The 17,491-nt window shown below is 41.6% G+C and overlaps 1 protein-coding gene across 1 annotated transcript; it reads right to left on the bottom strand.

The window, feature by feature from the left end:
* Nucleotides 1–1,444: 1,444 nt before the first annotated feature.
* On the bottom strand, nt 1,445–12,758 carry LOC131260205 (uncharacterized). Its single transcript, XM_058261886.1, has 6 exons — nt 11,002–12,758; nt 10,556–10,897; nt 5,293–5,481; nt 2,711–3,366; nt 1,579–1,810; nt 1,445–1,505 (listed from the first exon to the last, which is right to left on the bottom strand). The coding sequence occupies exons 1-6, from the start codon at nt 12,756–12,758 to the stop codon at nt 1,445–1,447; spliced, it is 3,237 nt and encodes a 1,078-aa protein (XP_058117869.1).
* Between the last annotated feature and the right edge of the window lie 4,733 nt (nt 12,759–17,491).

Here is a 17,491-nt window from a genome sequence, read left to right on the forward strand (position 1 = left end):
CGTCCTGTTGGGTTACAGAATAGGTTATTTAATTTTTGCTCGTTTTCATTTTAAATGCGCTATACCGGCACGAAAGCCGATCATTTTTTATGGGATAAACAATCAAACAACACGTAGAAAATGACCCACGTAAGCAGTTGTGATTCATGCCATCGTTCAATTGGGATGGTTAATTTAGTGTAGACAACTTTTTGTTGGTTGCGTGTATCAGCTAGATTAATTTGCTTGCTGCAAACGCTTGTTTCGGCGACTAGTTTATGCTCTTTGTATGTAGTCCTTAAAAATTAAGACTAATTTTTTACGGGTTTGCTGCGTTAGTTTTTCACCACTAAAAACACCGTAAGCCGAAGACAAACCCCTGTCGATGAGACAAATAGGATACTGGAAAAAGTCATATCTCCTCCTTCTCCTGCTTGTTTAGTGACAGACATTTGAATAAGACTATGAATTCATGTAGTTTTCTTCGCCAAAATGGGAAACAAAATCGGGTTGCCCAAAGCAACCCTGTTACTCTCAATCCAATGGCCAGAGACGATTGCAAACCGTGAACTGTACCAATCTTCTCACCTAAAAGAAACCTAACTTGGCAGATTTGCTCATACAGTATGGCACGGTGCCCTCCTAGGTTGTTTGCACAGTTTACGTACAACTACACCGCCACCAACCGTTCGAGAAGGCTCCCCTTCAGATACATAGCACTAATCCTGTGTCCACATCCTGCATTCCGTTATATTGCATCAATCTTGGAATTTTAAAGTTTCCGCTGGCTAAACGATGCATAAGACACAAACACACCAAGACACACAGTGTTTAACAGCACGGGAATTCTGCAGAGGCTGTTCTATATTCTACGGAAGGCTCTACGTACATCGATATCAAAAATAAAACCACGTTATCGGTGAGTCACCGACTGTTGTGAAACAAGTTACGGTATGTTGTCTCGTGGTTTCACGTATTTAATAGATCAAACAAAATTTTCCGGAAGTGTTATTAGATTAAAAACAAAACAGTTTCTGAAAACACTTTTGCCGAAATTCTAAAAATCAACCGAGAATCCGATCGTTATGAATGGGTGAACATTCCGGTAAAAAGGATATAACTTCATTCCGAAAGTAGAACACTTTTACCGGGCAGAATACACTTTAAACTGCATTGTAAATGCAACATTGTTTCGTCGGTCAGTTTATCCCTTGATTATCTATTAAATGATCGTCACACTATTGTTAGAATCCAGCTTCAATGCTCAATGCATCTAATTTTCGCGTCAGATTCCGAAAGGTTTTTGTTAAACCAATTATACACCACCCACGAACATGCCACTCAGTTCCCGTATTAATCCATCAGCTAGTGTCCCTGTATCACAACAGTACGTCTGGTTCATACAGCATACAGGCCTTTAAAGTTCCCCTGTTTTCCTTCCTTCAGTGCTTGACGCGTCTGCAGTTTATGCATTCCACGCCATGACAACCTTCTTGAACGGCACGAAAATGCCATGCAGTGGTTCGCTGTGGAGAAAAATTTGGAAAAATTCACCGATGAGTTTTTACCGTTGTTGATGGTTTGTGAGTGCTACTTTACCAGTCAAAAAAGCGTTTCCCATCGATGGTTCCATCGCAATCGCCCAAGTTGTTCGGTAGCTGCAGACCCACGTAACTGTCGTCGGTGTCGGAGCCGGCCAGTGGGCCGATGTAGCGCACTCGGCCGACGACGACGCGCCCATTCCGCGAGATGACCTTCGCCAGATGGCCTGGCTTGAGACATTTGGGCGTTTTTGGCAGAAATGGCAGCGCTTGTTTGGAGGGTATAAAATCTGGGAAGAGCAAAAGCACACGTTTTTATGTTTATTTCCGAATGGTCGTATTCACCTGTCTTGAAGATGCAATTTGAAAAATGACACAAGTGATTATTCGTACTTCAATTTTATTTTTATTTTACCAGACGATTTACGTGTATGTTGTTTTTAAAATCTTAAAAAGCAGAAAAACGAGGTTCATTTCAGTAGATGCATCTGTTAGTATGTACGGTTAGTTCCGATTGATTCGTGAAAAAACTGAAAATGAATCCCATAACATATTTTTACAGCATTTCAGGTAGATGGTTAACGGAGTTTTTTGTTTTTGTTTTTTACCAAAAAAAAACACCTGTAATTGAAGCCCTCCAAAAGATTCAAAGCGTAAAAAATCTCTTTTTTAATTAAAATTTTTCGTCTTGTATACTTTTATTTTAAAGGCTTAAAACCTTTTAAATAAACATTAATGAAACCAAACAAAAACTAATTGAATGGTTGTAATGGGAATTTAATCGAGCTGCAGTGCAGTTCTGGCGATTTTAAAATCTATAGAGCCCGTTTTTGTGACGATAGTAATATTTGAATAAAAAACTATCTTTTTAAATGAACTGTTGTTCTCAAAACTATGTACACAAAATTAAATAAAATTCGAGCGGGTGCATAAATGTTATATGTTTGAAATTAAAAAAAAAACATAGCCTAGGTATTACCATTTTAAATTTGCCTGTTCATGTTTCTCAGTAAAATCATGAGTGTTGGTTTTGCGAATTGAAGCGACATTTACAAAATAAATACACTAAACAGATAATGGTTATAATTTTGTTATCATATCAAGCAAGCACGTGAAGCGGTCGTGACTATCGGGGATTGAAAATAATATTGAAAGATATTCGTAATATTTATTTGTTTATTGGAACTTACCCCGCTGAATGTCGTTTTCCGAGCAACGTCGATGTTTGGCCGACGGGTGCGGATGCGGAAGGTGCGCATACTGTGGATGGCCACCGATCGCGTGTCCGTGGAATGCTCCGTGTGGCAGCAGGCCTGCAGTTGCCGGCGGTGGTACGCCGACGTCCACCGGTTGCCCAGGGGTGTCCTCCATTGCGAGCATGGTGCCTCCTTCGAGCGACCTCCGCAAGAACTCCTCCGCCTCCTCCAGCAGGCTGTCTGTGGAGCCACCCGAGTCGCCATGGATCCGGTAGAGCGAGGGCCCACCGTACCGGCGCGGACAGTTGCAATCGTGGCGCAGGTCGGGCAGCGATCCGCGGATCTTGTGCATCGGCTGCTCCTGGAACGTGACTCGCGGCGTGTAGTGCATGCTCTCCGAAGGGCGCAGGGCCGTGTTCTGGTGCGTCTGCCGGCAGATGGCGCACCGCATCGACGGAACGCTCCGGGACCGGTGGTGCTTGCTGAGTGTGGAGTAGCGCGAGCTGGCCGAGTAGCTCTTGGACGAGTCGAACGAGTCGCCCCGGTTGGTCCAGAAGGCGTCCGTCTGCGTCGTCTGGGTCGCGATGCTGCTCTCGTTCACCGTCCACTGGGAGACGCCGGGTGAGGTCATGCTGAAGCTTGGTGGAATCCTGTCGTGCGGGAGTGTAAAGCAACGCAAACCAAAATATTACTAATTAGCTTCCACAGGGGAGCACGGTGACGAGAAGCATAGTACCAAGACTGTGAGGCACCAGAAAAGACAAATGGGTTTTCCGGTGACCCCAAACCAGCGGTAAAGTTTTACGCGGGGCGCGGGGATTTTTCTTCGAAACTCCATTAATCACGGGGTGGTGTGGAAATGTAAAGAAAAGTTACTGAGACATTAAACCGCGCACACGCTCATGCCGGTTCATTTGTGAAGAAGAAGTTCGTTCACGATGTCGTACGCTTTTCCCTTCGATTTCACACTCGTGGGATGAAAAGTTCGGTTGCGTTCGGAGCACAGAATAGAATTATTAAACAATCGATTTCAAAGTTTTTACCTTGTGCCATTTTGTGTCAATTATTCTCACACTTTTGGGGAGCTACAGCTTCCGATTTCCTACGGATTTCAACTGCTTTCAACAAACTTTGTGCGAAAATGTTATATGTGGGCTTAATTCGTAATGATAATTCCAAAGTATTTGGTAATGAAAAAATCACCAACGGACATAGAAGTACTGTGTATCTGTTATTGTCAAAACATTTCAATATATTTTTCACATGATGAGCTCTCCAATCCTCTTGAAAATGGATAAGTAATATCCTCATAATACAATAGGTATTTTCTGCAATGTAAAAATGCATCTAGATAAAACTACATTATCATACATTATAAACTCAAAGGCGTCCATTATCCTCAAGCAACATCTAGTTTCATTTAAAACATTTCCACTTAATTTAAACAACAAATTAGATCATACACTTTTCTTACTTTTCCTCTTTATGAATAAGCTGGAAAGATAAGTGCAAATGCTTCATCCGTGCAAATAATTGAATGAAAGTGAAGGTAACAAATTTTTGATTTTGTTTACACAGTATGTAAATAAAGTTGCTAGCGAGTAAGAAATGCCAATTCAACGCTACTAAATAATAAAACAATCATTTCTTTGAGCTGTGCAAGATATCCGCCTTCGAATCCCTGATAAAGGATTGTTTCACTCGTTTTCCATTTTCTTCCAAATGAAGTGTTCTCGAGCATATTTTTTGTGCATATTCTTAAAGAGGAAAGATAGAAGAAATGCCCTGTGAAGTTTCGTGCCGTTGCAACTTCGGGAGGGAAGAGTTATCTTACTCAAAGTGAAAAGGTATGATTAATTTAAATTAAAAATGTGATGCGAAGTAGACAAATCACATCAAAAGTCAAACACATAAAGCACATTTGCGATCCGGAGACAACCGTTGCACAAATTTAGTCAAATCGAAGAAAATGGGAAATGGATAAGGAAAATAAATGGCATCACTAAAATGATGATGGATTCCCCGTATCAAAATCGTCTCCAATACAACATACTACGTCGTCCTCTTCATTGATTGCGTCCAAGGTGGAGACATTGGAAATTGAGAAAATTGCATCTTTCCGTCTACAAAAGAGTATCGCAGTTAGAGGCGAAACAAATTGAAAAACAAATGAACAATGGGACAATGAATGGATGTGTTTTCTTCAAAGTGGAGAAAAACAATGCCACTGGAGCTCGGATGAAAAGTTCATTCAGTCGAACAAACACCGTACATTTCCGGCGCTGGGTGGGAGTGCGTGGGGAGGGTCAAATGTATGGCGTCTCCCGCCACCAAGATACGAATGGTGTCTAGTCGGTTTCATGTCCTCCCACGGCCCTCCCCAGCCTGACTTTGTGTCGCCACTTCCCATTACGCCGCGAGCCATCAGCATGCGAGAGAAAAACTGAATGGAGTGAGACAATTTTCATATTGGATTCTTGGCTATCGTGCTCCGGTGGCAATGTGTTTGTTTCCTGGTGCTTCGTTTTGGTTGGGATTTTTTTTTCTCTCTTTTTGCTTGTGGCGACCGTCCATACCCTTTGGTGGCCTCCGGCGTCCTTAGCAGGTTTCCTTTGCAGTAGTTGGGTGACCGGTTCGGGTCGCCGTTCTCGTCCTGCTGATGCTGGCAAAGATGGTCGGCCGACCGGGACAGCTCGGGCACCATGCTGGTGAAGTTAATGTCGCTCAGCAGCACCCGGCGCGCTTCCTGCGTCTTGTCGGACGGTCTGGGCACGCGTGTCCGTGCAGCCGGAAATGAGATCAAAAAATCGAAAACCATACAGCACCATTATGAAGGTTTTAAAGAATATATATGTGCGGAAAAAAATATGGAACACGGAACCAGAACATATGGCAGCTACATTTTCACGTAAGGAATTGAAAATGCATCCGACAAAATCAAAATGAGTTAATTGAGTAGATAAACAAAATTATCATAGTGAAAACCATCCCGTTGTGAGGCAAATTCAAAAATTGTTTAATAAACTCAAAATCCAGTCCCGAAAAATCCACACCACGAAAACGTATAAGGCATTTCCATAACGGAATGTTCGAAATGAAAATTGAAATAACTCGAGAATTAATCCAAACTAAGTAAAATTTAAAACAAGGTCAATGAAAAATAATTTTGGAAGTAAGTTACTCAATGATAACTTATAGCGGTATTGGAAAGTAAAAGCAACAAGATTGTCAGTCAATAGAAGAATCTTCACTTCTCGAAAAAGGACATTCAAACGTATGCACTTGGTAGATATGCATGTCAGCATAGTGTAAGTGTAGTGTGATTATGTATGCTTTTACTCACGCCCCCGTCGCGACGAGATGTGCTTGTTTTGGTTGGAAGAGTTCCTATGGCCATTCCTCGGTGCACAACGTGCTTCTCCTTTGTGTTCGTGCGGTTTTGTGTGTCAATAGACAGCTCCATAATTGGCAGGAAACTGCTAACCAAAGCAGGATGGGAAAGAAATCGACGACTAAATACTTTGGCTGCGTGGCATGTGCAGGACAAAGGCACGTTTCCTTCGAGTTGAAACATCAGAAGGGCACGGTGGCTTTACCCGCTCTGCCGAATGCTACAAGCAGATCCGCAACAATTAAGATTTTAAAGTCATGCTTCTTCAGATAGTGCGCGGTCTTTTCCCTTTCCAGCGTCCGATGGATGGGACGATATCGGTAAGTGGCTGTTTGCGAAATGTCTTCAAGTCACGCCACACGCCTGTAATTGCACATGCTGAGTTTGTGTGTGTGTTTATGTGTGTGTGTGTGTGTAGGGGGAAATGATATGTCTCATGAAGTTGAGAATAAAAAAGTGAGGAAGAGTTGGTGGCAGGCAAAGGACAAAAGTGCCCACTGTGCGTCTTGGAATGTTCCTGCAAGCCAATCGCGAAAAGAGCATTCCCATGCACCAGCTAGTCGACGGAGCGACAATTGAAAAGTGCTGATGCTAATGATAAAAACTGCTGTGCAAGCAATGCCAATTGATGCATGTGGGTTTTCTACAAGGTGTTTCAAATTGATTTCTATTTTCTATACACTTAGCCTCTATAACTTGGAATGCGTCATGGATTTTATTAGAAAAGTTTGAAATTTGTGAAAACTTAGTTTTATTTTTGTGTTTAATGCGACGAAACTGTTTGCTATACTATTGAAAATTTATACCTCCTTTTCTTTTGTTTTGTAAAACAAATGGTAAGTTGATCAAGTTGATCTTAAATATTATTTAACCTGTAAGTTACATGTCGCCGCAGAAAAACTAATGTTCTCGTACCTTGTTCTATCTTGTATGCATTAATTAGAACGGCTTCAACAAAGTATGTTCAACTAAAAAGAAGAAAGTTAAACTTCATTTATGTTAAGTTAAGATATTCATTTTGAGTAAAACATTGGAAATAATGTTTGAAAACACTTATTTTTATCTTGTGAATACATTTTCATATGTTTGCACAACTTGTAACACATCAGAATGAATTCCATGTCTTGGTTGCAATAATATTATGTATCACGTATAGTAATGGGAAAAGGAACCCCAAAATAGGGAAAACAAACTTTCTAGATTTGAAATAAAGTTGAAAGTATAACATTTAAATATCGTGCCCTTCTATGAAAGACTCAACACACTGCAGCTGTTGCCATACAGCATTTGTTTTTTAACATAAGAATGTTTTTATGAGACACAATTTAGCCTCTGTAATAAATTGATTTTACATTGTTAAGTACTATAGAGTTGGAGTTCTTATTTACTATACTTGGTACCGTAAGGAGTGAGAACATTCCCGCAATGATCTCACACAGAACTATATGGAATGGGAAAATGAAACCTATGTTTCAATGTTCAGATGAAACTCAACGTTTTCTGGCGCAAGGGTAGATTGAATTGATACAGCTTGTTTTTCCACTAACAAGCTGCGTCTTTTTTTAAAAGCGATATATCGGAAAGTCCCATCAACAACATGGTTTACCCTGCAGGCCACTTCTGAAGAGCCATGTGACCTTGCCGGTTCAATAAGGTGAACCGAACGGTGTGAACTTCGTCAACCTACTCTTCATACGGCCTTGGGGCTCAAACATCCCACCCCTGTCCACGAGTACGTTGTTCGTGGGACGAGCAAGTTGTTCGTGAAAGCTTATGCAAAAAGTTTTGCTCGTTTCATAATCACCTCTCACTTCAGCTGATTTATGGTTGACGATGTCTGTGGCCGCGATTGGTCGCATTTGCAAATTATAAGTCATCACAATTAGTTTAGCGAAGTTTGATTCATTTTACTTTCCGTACTCTCGAGGGCAGGAAAAAAAGAGAATTGAATCGTACCGTTTTAATTTTATATTTTAATGAGAGACGATATGTATCTTTTTAATTCAACCGACGAAACATGTAACCAGTGCATTGAGAAATTTACTATAAAATAACTAGGACTATGGTTTTTGGGAGAATGTAGACTATCTTTTACGTATCTATATGAAACACTGTTACTATAATTAACAGTTCACAGCCAGAATTCCCTTTTATAAGACGCCAAACAGTGTTCCGATGGCATTGAGCATTCGTTGAAGAAAAAGACCGCGTCGAACCAATAAATAAAGTTCGATTTCGTCGAAGAAAAAGTTTGTGTTTGCGTCCGCCGGAAAGAAAACAAACAGATTGATCGAAAACCCCATTGATATCGTTTTCTCCTGCATCGCAGAACAATCGGATCTGTTTGTTTATTTGAGTTTCTGCTTTCTCTTTGTAGCTGTGCCATGCTTTTCTTCGGCAGTATGTAGAAGGCTGCCTGGGTGGGTTTTACCGTAGCAAATCTGATTTTCCTAGCCATATCCACTCACGCCGTTTGACCCGCCATGTAGTGTTATCCGTGTGAGTTCAAGCCTTTTTCTAGTTTTAGTACATGGAACCAGACAATATCCTCACAAAATAAAGCCATATACTGTCAAGGGGGAAGGCAGTGACAATCTCGAACGGAACAGCAAACGTTAACCAATAGTCAAGGCTGGCGGGAAGATCGTTTGCAACGTTCACGGTAGTATTTTTAGAATGTTAGGAATGAATGCGAATAAATGAGCTGTTAGATGTAAGCATACGTCGGGCTTCGGAGTCATAATGACACATCTGCACGAGATCGTAACTTTTACTGAAGCTGATATTCCTTGCTCCTGGACATGTTGCTCCATATTGACGTACCAATGGAGTGGTCCATAGCAGGGGTAGGCACAAGTTTCTAGAAAGGGGCCAGATTATGAAAAAAAGAACCTTAAACTGTTTGTCAGCCACCTTAAACGATTTTAAGCCTTAGATAACCATAACATAAGATATTTCAAAGTTTTATTTCTCATAGTAGATTTTGATATTTTTTTGCGTTGAATTTAGTACCATTTCAACATATTGTTGGTTTGTTGTATTGTAAATAAATTTCTTTTGTTACATTTAAAATTAATCATTTACTTAAATTATATTATCGTATCAATTGTCTGGCTTACTCTCAGTTATTTAAAAAACGCTTCAAGAAGATTTGAACATTGTAAACTATATTTTGTTTCGGAATGTTACCGACAAATGTTTTCTTTGAACTAGTTATTGTGGTAATTAGTAAACATGTTATTTTGCCGCTGGATTCTCGACGAGATACGCGAGACTGGCTAATTTTAAAATGATCGATAGTATAATGTGATAAAAAAATCTAAAACATTCATACAGGCTTTTTTGTCTGGTATTGAACATCACAAACATTCAACAATTTCAACAGATATTTTTAGGAACAATAAGCATGATAAGCATGATACACTTCTAAAATGTTCTTACGGGTCGGATGAAATCAGCTGGCGGGCCGGGCTCGGATTTTGGCGACCCCTGGTCTATAGGATAATCAAGAAGGCTCGATATTGAAGCACCACCATGTTGTAGAGGCCGGATCTCTCGCCTCATTGCTGGGATTTTGGTAATCTTATCCATATTTGACAGTATTTTATCAAAATTGATTTGTTTTCATAAAAGTAATAAATATTCTCTACTCTTACTCAACAAAATTCGGCCCACAAACATTTTGTTTTTGTTTCTTGCAAAACTTAAACCTCTTGCATAATGGAAAACAATTATTCTTCATTTAAAGATACGCTTAACCTTTCGTACAATACAATTTCTGCTTGTGGCAGATGTACTGTTACTCGACCTTTCCATGCTATAGGAATTGGCAGAAATAGCAGAATCGAGGATAAACTGCCGGATCCAGCCCATTTCTAATAACGCATCGTCATATTCGATAGATCGATTCATCACGGACCAGTTTATTCCGAAGAAGAGAGTGCAAGAAAAAGGTGGATGTGTCGAGTCAAAATGCTCATCGACGGCGAATGAATGGAGGAATGTCCTGAATGTGAAAGGGCGAAAAGGTTAGACAAGGTTTCTCCTGAACCACACAGTCTTAGAGTGGATATGATGGGTAGATACGGAATTGACATCTTGCCCGAGGTTTCGTCAGCTTCCGCCCGCGAACGCCCGGTCGTTGCCTGCAGCACCACAATCGTTCACTATGACGTACGTTTTAGAAGCGGCGTTGTTTAAGTGTCGCTTTGATGTTTTTATTGTTTAATCAAACTGGGTATGTGTGTGTTTGTGCGTGTGTGTCTATGTAAGATGTGTAACGTCCCGATTTTTGCAATTGAAAAGTGAAGATACTTTTTGGAGTGACATGAAATCTGAAACGTTCCACGCTCCGCTGTCGAGTGGGTGTAATTTAGTGCCGTAGAAACTCGAAATCTAATAAGCTCCGAAAAGCCTCGGCTTCGGCGCGCCGTAGGGGTTTTGCTTACCTGAGTGGGAATTTACCTTTCCCACCGGGGGCCGGTGGCACGAACTTCGACGGCAGTGTGTACAGCCCCGGGACGAACTCGGAACCGGCCAGATGGGTTTCCGAGCGCCATTGCTGCGCCAGGGCGGAGATGTCGGTCTGTGCCGCACGGGAACGTTTCACTTCGTCCCCGGCCGCCCCGCGGACGCCACTCTCGGCGGCGATCACCGTGCGCAGCGTTTTCCCCGGCGGAAGATACTGATGCGGGGAGTAGGTTCGCGGTGAGCGGGAAAATTTTACCGCCAGTGGGCTCCGGTTGGACGATCCGGACGGTTGCATGCGGCTACCCTGGTGGATGATGGGTCTGTAAAAGGCAGAGCAAAGAATAACAAACAGTCCATCTTTCGTTGTCGAGAAAAGCAATTTCATGCAGGATTAGTCGATGCCGGGTGGCACGGGATTACGCACCGGTAGGCGGGCGGATTCGGACAGGTGTTCCGACGACCCATCTCCAGAATGTTCTCCTCGGTGATACCGCACTTGGAGATGTCCGTCTCGATCAGCACGTTGAAGTTGGTCCAGCGACGTCCCAGGGCACCGGACGCCGCCAGGGAATTGATGCCGCCGACATCGAAGCTGTCATCCTGCGCCGTACCTTCCCCATTCGAGCCGGAACCCGCACCGCCAGCAACGCCTCCTGGAGCGCCATAGTCCAAGCTTGAGTCCTTCTCCAAGCTCGACGATTTCGTGCTAAAGTCCAAACTCTTTTTCATGTTGTCCAAGCTGAGCGAGTCCTGACTCTCGAGGCTCTTGCCCTTCGCCAGCGATTCGTAACCCTCGGCCACTACCTCACTATCGCTGCGCTCTAGCGAACTTCCCTTCTCCCGGTCCGACGATAGGTGCGTGAAGCTCACGAGCACCGGCGTACCGGACTGTCCTGCCTCGTGCCACGGTTCGTAGTCCGAGATCGACACCAGATCCTCCTGAATGATGTCCTTGGCGTTGTCATCGGAAGAGAAGATCAGCTCGATGTCGTCCACCTCTTCCTGGTTCTCGGACTCACTTTTCTTTATCCTCTGCCGTTGAGACTCGTCCGTCGGATCCGACACCGAGTAGCTACCGGTAACGGGTGGGTCCCTTCGTCGCCCATCACCATCCGTCGGAGTTTCCACTGTCCCCGTAAGAGGAGCCGGATCTTCAGCGAACACCGAGTTGTCACCCTCAGAGATGGATGCGTTCGATTGGCGATCGGTATCGACGTGCAAATTTTCCGACGACACCTGACGCACGCTGATTGCCTCGGAACTCTTGCCCACGGTCAGCTGTTCCTCGTTGACCGCGCGCACGTGTAACCCCCCTCCCTCACCCTCCGTATTGGCATCGTTTGCTATCGTTTTCTCTTCATCTTCCGGCGTCTGGTCGACGGAACCGTGCGTATCGTCTGCCTCTTCCGGTGCTTCCGGTGGCTGAGAGCCGTCTTTTGTGTCCTCTGAGCTCTCCACCTCCGAGCTACCGTCGTCCATGTTGATGTTGGATGACACTTTTATCTTGACATCTATCCGCGAAGCCATCGCGCCGGAGTTTGAGCCTGTGCCGGGATGCGAGACTATCTGTATGTCGGGAACTACGCAGACCTTCTGGTGCGCTGCCGTCGCAGTAGCATCCCGTCCCGACGATTTCTTTGCACGAGCTGAATCTTTTTCGTTAACGTCGGCTAACCCCTCCTGACTTCCCGCAACCGTAGACGCAGAACAGCTCGTTTCTAGCGTTTGGTGAGATTTGGTTTTGCGTTTCTTATGCAACCTTTTGGGTTTCCTATCTCCATCTAAGTTTGCGCGAAGAGTTTCCTCTTCGATCGTTTCCCGACTTGTGTGGAGATTGGACTGTGTTTGCAATTCCTCACGTGCTTGACGTGGCTGTTCGGAACGGTTCTGGACCGGTGTTGCCGAACGGTTTCGCTCCTTCGCAGCTACACCTTTGAACGGTTCGTTGGCGTGTTTCGCGGAGGATCGGCCTTGCTCAACCGTTTCACGAACACTGATCTGCTGGCGCAACTGATCCACCTCCCGGCGGGACTCCTCCAGAGCCGTCCGTAGCGAAACAACTGTCTCGTGCAGTGCCCGCACCGTGTCGAACGGTCGTACGTAAGACTGGAGCTCGGATGAGCTGGAATCACTGTAGGGACAGTACGCCACCCGCCCATACTGCTGGCCGGCTCGTTCCATTTGGGCGCACGGGTGTCCGAGAGGAGGATCCGTATTGCAATGGTTCACTCATGACGGCTGCAGTGGTGATAACTAGAAGAAAGCAAAAAACATTAGAAGGAATCAGTTTCAAAAAGACCATTCTAAATATGTGAAAATTATTTATTTAAATAGTAAACAATACAATCCATTACACATAGTTAAACACAGATTCTATGTTTCATGGATAAATGTCTTAAACACACGGCTTAAATTAATAGCCCGTGATTATTTCCTAAAATCCATTAAATTATATTGCATATTCAACAACAACTGCACAGGGCAACATATCGCCGAGTAAAAATAACATGGTACAAAATGTATCTTGGGGATTGTACAATTGAATTTTTCTTGTGTTAACTAAACTCCATTTACGCATAACCACAGATAACTTACAAATTACGCAACCAAAAACCATATTTAATACATTTTAACCACTTTTTCAAGTGTTACATCATTCACAGTAGTATTATGTTTTTGTTATTATTCACTTTTTCGTAGACGGTTATACTTACACAGTTGTGCTAGATAAAGTTAAAGGAACCGTAAGAATACCCTCACAACAATCTAGGCATTTAACTATATCCCGTATGGTTTCAATAAGCTTCCTCCCACAAACAAATTTTGCCGCGTTTGAGTTAACTTTAAAAGTTTCTTTAGCTTCAAATAAGCTTACCAATGATCATCGACAATAAATGCAGGAGTTTCAATGTGAGCTATATTTACGAACAAAAAAACTTTAACAGTGTTGGTTTGGCTTTCAATACCACTTTTCATTACGGTTTGTGGGAGATAGATTTGTTTACAACACGAAAAAAATATGCGCTTCAAAACGTACATGCGCATGATATCTAAGAAACTTTCGAGGCTTTCGAAGCACCCTTCACAATAATTGCTTCACTTTTAAGCCGGTTTCAGGCTGCCTCGGTTTAACGAAAAAAATGAAGTCCTTAACCCAATTATACCGCCAACATATGTAAAGCACTGCAGCCTTGGGCGCGTGGAATTGGAGGTTACTTTTCTACGGCTCCATTTGTCCGTTTCAAGGATTTTACGTTTCGCCTAGCACAGGAGAATACCAAAATGGTGGTCGTTAGAATACTTTCAGAATCAAAACGTTAGTTAAGCTGTTAGAAATGATGACCAGCTATGGATTGCTGGCCGCAAATAAAATGGTTTGCACATTATTCGATGTATGTTTTACATGTTCTATATTCCAAGCTTAATACTTTGAAGTGTGTGATTTAGTTGGCTATGTGTATTTTTTTTTATTTTTACTATATTTGAAAGAATTTGTTTGTTATATACTACTTTAGAGGGCAAGCTTCAACATTTTGTATGTAATTCGGATTGAACATTTGCTTGAAATATTCGTATCACTTTAATCAAATTAAGACAAGCGCGTTATGCCAAGAACTGTATTAATTACTTATAGAACTTCTCCGAAATGGTTAAACTTATGAAATTCAAATAAAACGGAGCTTATACAACTTTGGTTATTCACTCGACAGTCAAATATGGTGTCGGTCAGTCAGTATAACCAAGCAGCTTTATCCTTTTTAAAACTCAACCCACAATCAATAAACTCCTACCAACTAGCCATGGGAATACTAATCAGGAGCTCGGCGCCGTGTGGGTGACGGTCCTAAACCGATCGTAATAACATACCTGTTATTTTTTGGAAGTAGCGCACATTGCTACTATCTTATGCATTATCTGGCTTGTATGATTAATTTGATATTAAACTTGTTGAGACACCAGTTGCTTTCATATACAACGCTTCTTTGTGTCTTCTATAAGAATATATTATCCAACAGCAGTTTCATAGATTTGAACTTCATCAAAGAACAAATTTGGCTTTTCGTCTCCATATACATGCTATAAGAAATGTCTGTACGAAATGTGATAGTTGTGAAAGACATATTATGTCGTTAAGCAAACAATAATGTGTAATAAATCGTTAATGATGCCATTTAATATTACAGGATTTGTAACCGGAACCTAAACGCAATGAAAAGGATTAATGAATATTTAACAAGCACCGAATGGGCGAACGTTTCACTGCAATCAAACCTAACAAATGCTAAAAAAATGTCATTGTACGAGATGAGATTGAAAGGATTAAAACTTCAGTAAATTTACTCTGAATTAAATAGTTTTATTATGTTACGTACATGTCGGGATTCACAAATTTGAGGCCAAAATTAGGGGAGTTATTCAAACCGAGTTTCTAGTAAAATTTGTAAAACTAAATTATTAAATAAGTGTTTTGTGTCCGTACCTATATTCCATATCCCAATATTATTTATATAACCTACATGGGATAATGCTACGAATAGTGGTGCATTTAATCATGTTACTAACAATTGTCAAGAACACAAAATTTTACATACTTCACATTTTTCACCGTTTTCTGAAAAGCATCTAGTTTTACTGTGCACCATACAAAAAATAAAACAAAAAATCGTTTATTTTTTCCTTCCTAGGTAATACAGAAAACTTGAAAAATACTTAATATATTTCGATTGTAATTTATTTTTTAAGCATATTTCGAACAGAACGGTAAAACTACTCAAAGACCAATGCATTTTGCAGTGATTTGTAGCCTTAAGGAAAGCATGATATCCTTTATAAATTCTTAAGTTATCCAGCATATAGTACAACCTGTCTAGCAAATATGAATTTTGAAGCCTCTATATTACAAAGTGGGAAGATTTAACTTTTGCACACTCCGGAGAATATCAGAGACCATTTCACAAATTATTAGGACAAATAACTCTGCTGTATTATTTTTTTCCACTATTGGTACTAGTACCACTATGCGATACGCCTGGATGAAAATAGAAATTGTTTTTCATTCTGATTCAGGGTCAAAAACCCTCACCCTTGACAGTGATTCTGTATGCACCTTGTATGGAGGATTCACAGCTGATCATTTAGTATTTCTATTTTAAAAATTGATATGAAACAAAGGAGAGTCTCAACGGCTTGACGTATCGTTCGTATGTTCTGCGCACAATATATTTGTTCCAATCGAAGATCAATAAGTTGAAACCCATCCACAAGCCTCACGGTGTTCCTGAGATCGTCCACGTCAAAGGTCAATTAGATGTTGGAAGCGAAAAAATCACTTTGACACGCACAGCGTTGGCACTACCATCCGGATGCAACTTGGTATGAGGTTGCCTTTACGACCGAAGCCTTTGAAAAGTGCAGGGGAATGCTCCAAAGAGCTAGCTTTGTGTGACCACAAATATTAGGCAATCACAAAAGTTGCAGCGTTTGGTCGAAAGAACAAAATAGTCAATGCAACAGCTGATAAAATATCATTTGAAATCAAAAATATTGATGAAACGAAATGAGTTTGACATATGCTCCAAACAACGGATGCGCTATACCTTTAATGTTATGTAAAAAAATGGTTAAAAAATCACATCTTTGATTTTGCAAAGCATTGAGATATAGGTAAATACTATGTTGCAATTCCTTATTTTAATATTATGTTTATGAACTGTTCAGGAAATCGCTGATCACTTTTATGTCAACCTTATCGTATAAAAAGAAACCCGTAAACTGTGTACTGTGAAGGCGGTAAAAACTGTGTCTGTGTAGTACACTATTCTTCGATGAAGCTATAAATAACATCTTCCCGTGGGGGATATCCTGGGACGGCTGTCCGACCGAAGGAGCACCGATAGTCGACCGTCTGCTGATACTGCACGTAAACCAGAACAAGGCATATCCGTCCGTACGGAAAGATGTACCAAAGAATATGACGTTCAGAAATTCAATAAGCGGTGCATTATCACGACTCTTATCAGTACTTATAATTTTTAATTGAAAAAGAAAATGCGTTATTTTTACTTTAACAAGCCCTATAACAAAACACAATTCTAGTTATATGCAATACTGATGCAAACTTAAAGTGCATATTTTAAATTGTACGATGGTGGAAACCGAATTTTTTTTTGTTTAAGTTTGTTAAGTAAGGGGAACCTGGGGGGAATACCGGTTTTCACGAGACGATGCAAGACCCGTCAGGTCACCAATAGCGTACAAATACTCGTAGCAGCAAGACTTCGTAGTAATCAATCATAGTAATGGTTTTGACCTTCCTCGGAGGGACTTACGCTGGGTTGCATAAACTGTAGCCGGAACGTCACTGGAGCCCATCGGATGCCACGGTGCACCTAACCTGAAGTATGCAAACCTCACGGACACTGTGTTTCACTGCCGGATGTAAGTCAAACTGTGGCTTCAGTCTTGCGAACCAACATCTGAATGCACGGAACGTGAATTTTCTATATTTGTGACTGTAGTTGTGCACTACTTGTCTGGTACGACTTGGGGTGGATTTTTCTTAATTGATAGGTTTGCACTTTGAAAACTTAATTCTCTTTATTGCTATTATTTATGGAAAGTTCTAAATCCTATTTTACATGACACGAAAGTATTCTTATTAAACAATCACTCAGTCTTCTCTTGGACGAAATTGCCTGAGCTTAGGTGGAGCGTAGGATTTTCACTGTTCGTTCTTTTTTTTCCTCCCGACGCAGGAAAATCCCTGCCACCTGTTATTCTAGCTGCACAATAACTTCTCCTTAAAAGGATGTGCGCAAATTTATCTTTATCACCACACACTCACGTTACCAATTTCGAAGAAACCAGCCCGTGGCTAAGGGCCACTGTGACGAGGTAATTGAAAGCACACACAA

Source organism: Anopheles coustani, chromosome 3, assembly GCF_943734705.1.
Source record: "Anopheles coustani chromosome 3, idAnoCousDA_361_x.2, whole genome shotgun sequence".
NCBI classification, from domain to species: domain Eukaryota; kingdom Metazoa; phylum Arthropoda; class Insecta; order Diptera; family Culicidae; genus Anopheles; species Anopheles coustani.

What these genes read in the sequence shown, in the direction of transcription:
- LOC131260205 (XM_058261886.1), bottom strand. Translation starts at nt 12,758, where the DNA reads ATGGAACGAGCCGGCCAGCAGTATGGGCGGGTGGCGTACTGTCCCTAC. An exon ending in CCGAATCCGCCCGCCTACCG is followed by an intron (nt 10,898 to 11,001) that starts GTGCGTAATCCC and finishes TGCCTTTTACAG; the next exon opens with ACCCATCATCCACCAGGGTA. An exon ending in ACGCCGGAGGCCACCAAAGG is followed by an intron (nt 3,367 to 5,292) that starts GTATGGACGGTC and finishes CCCGCACGACAG; the next exon opens with GATTCCACCAAGCTTCAGCA.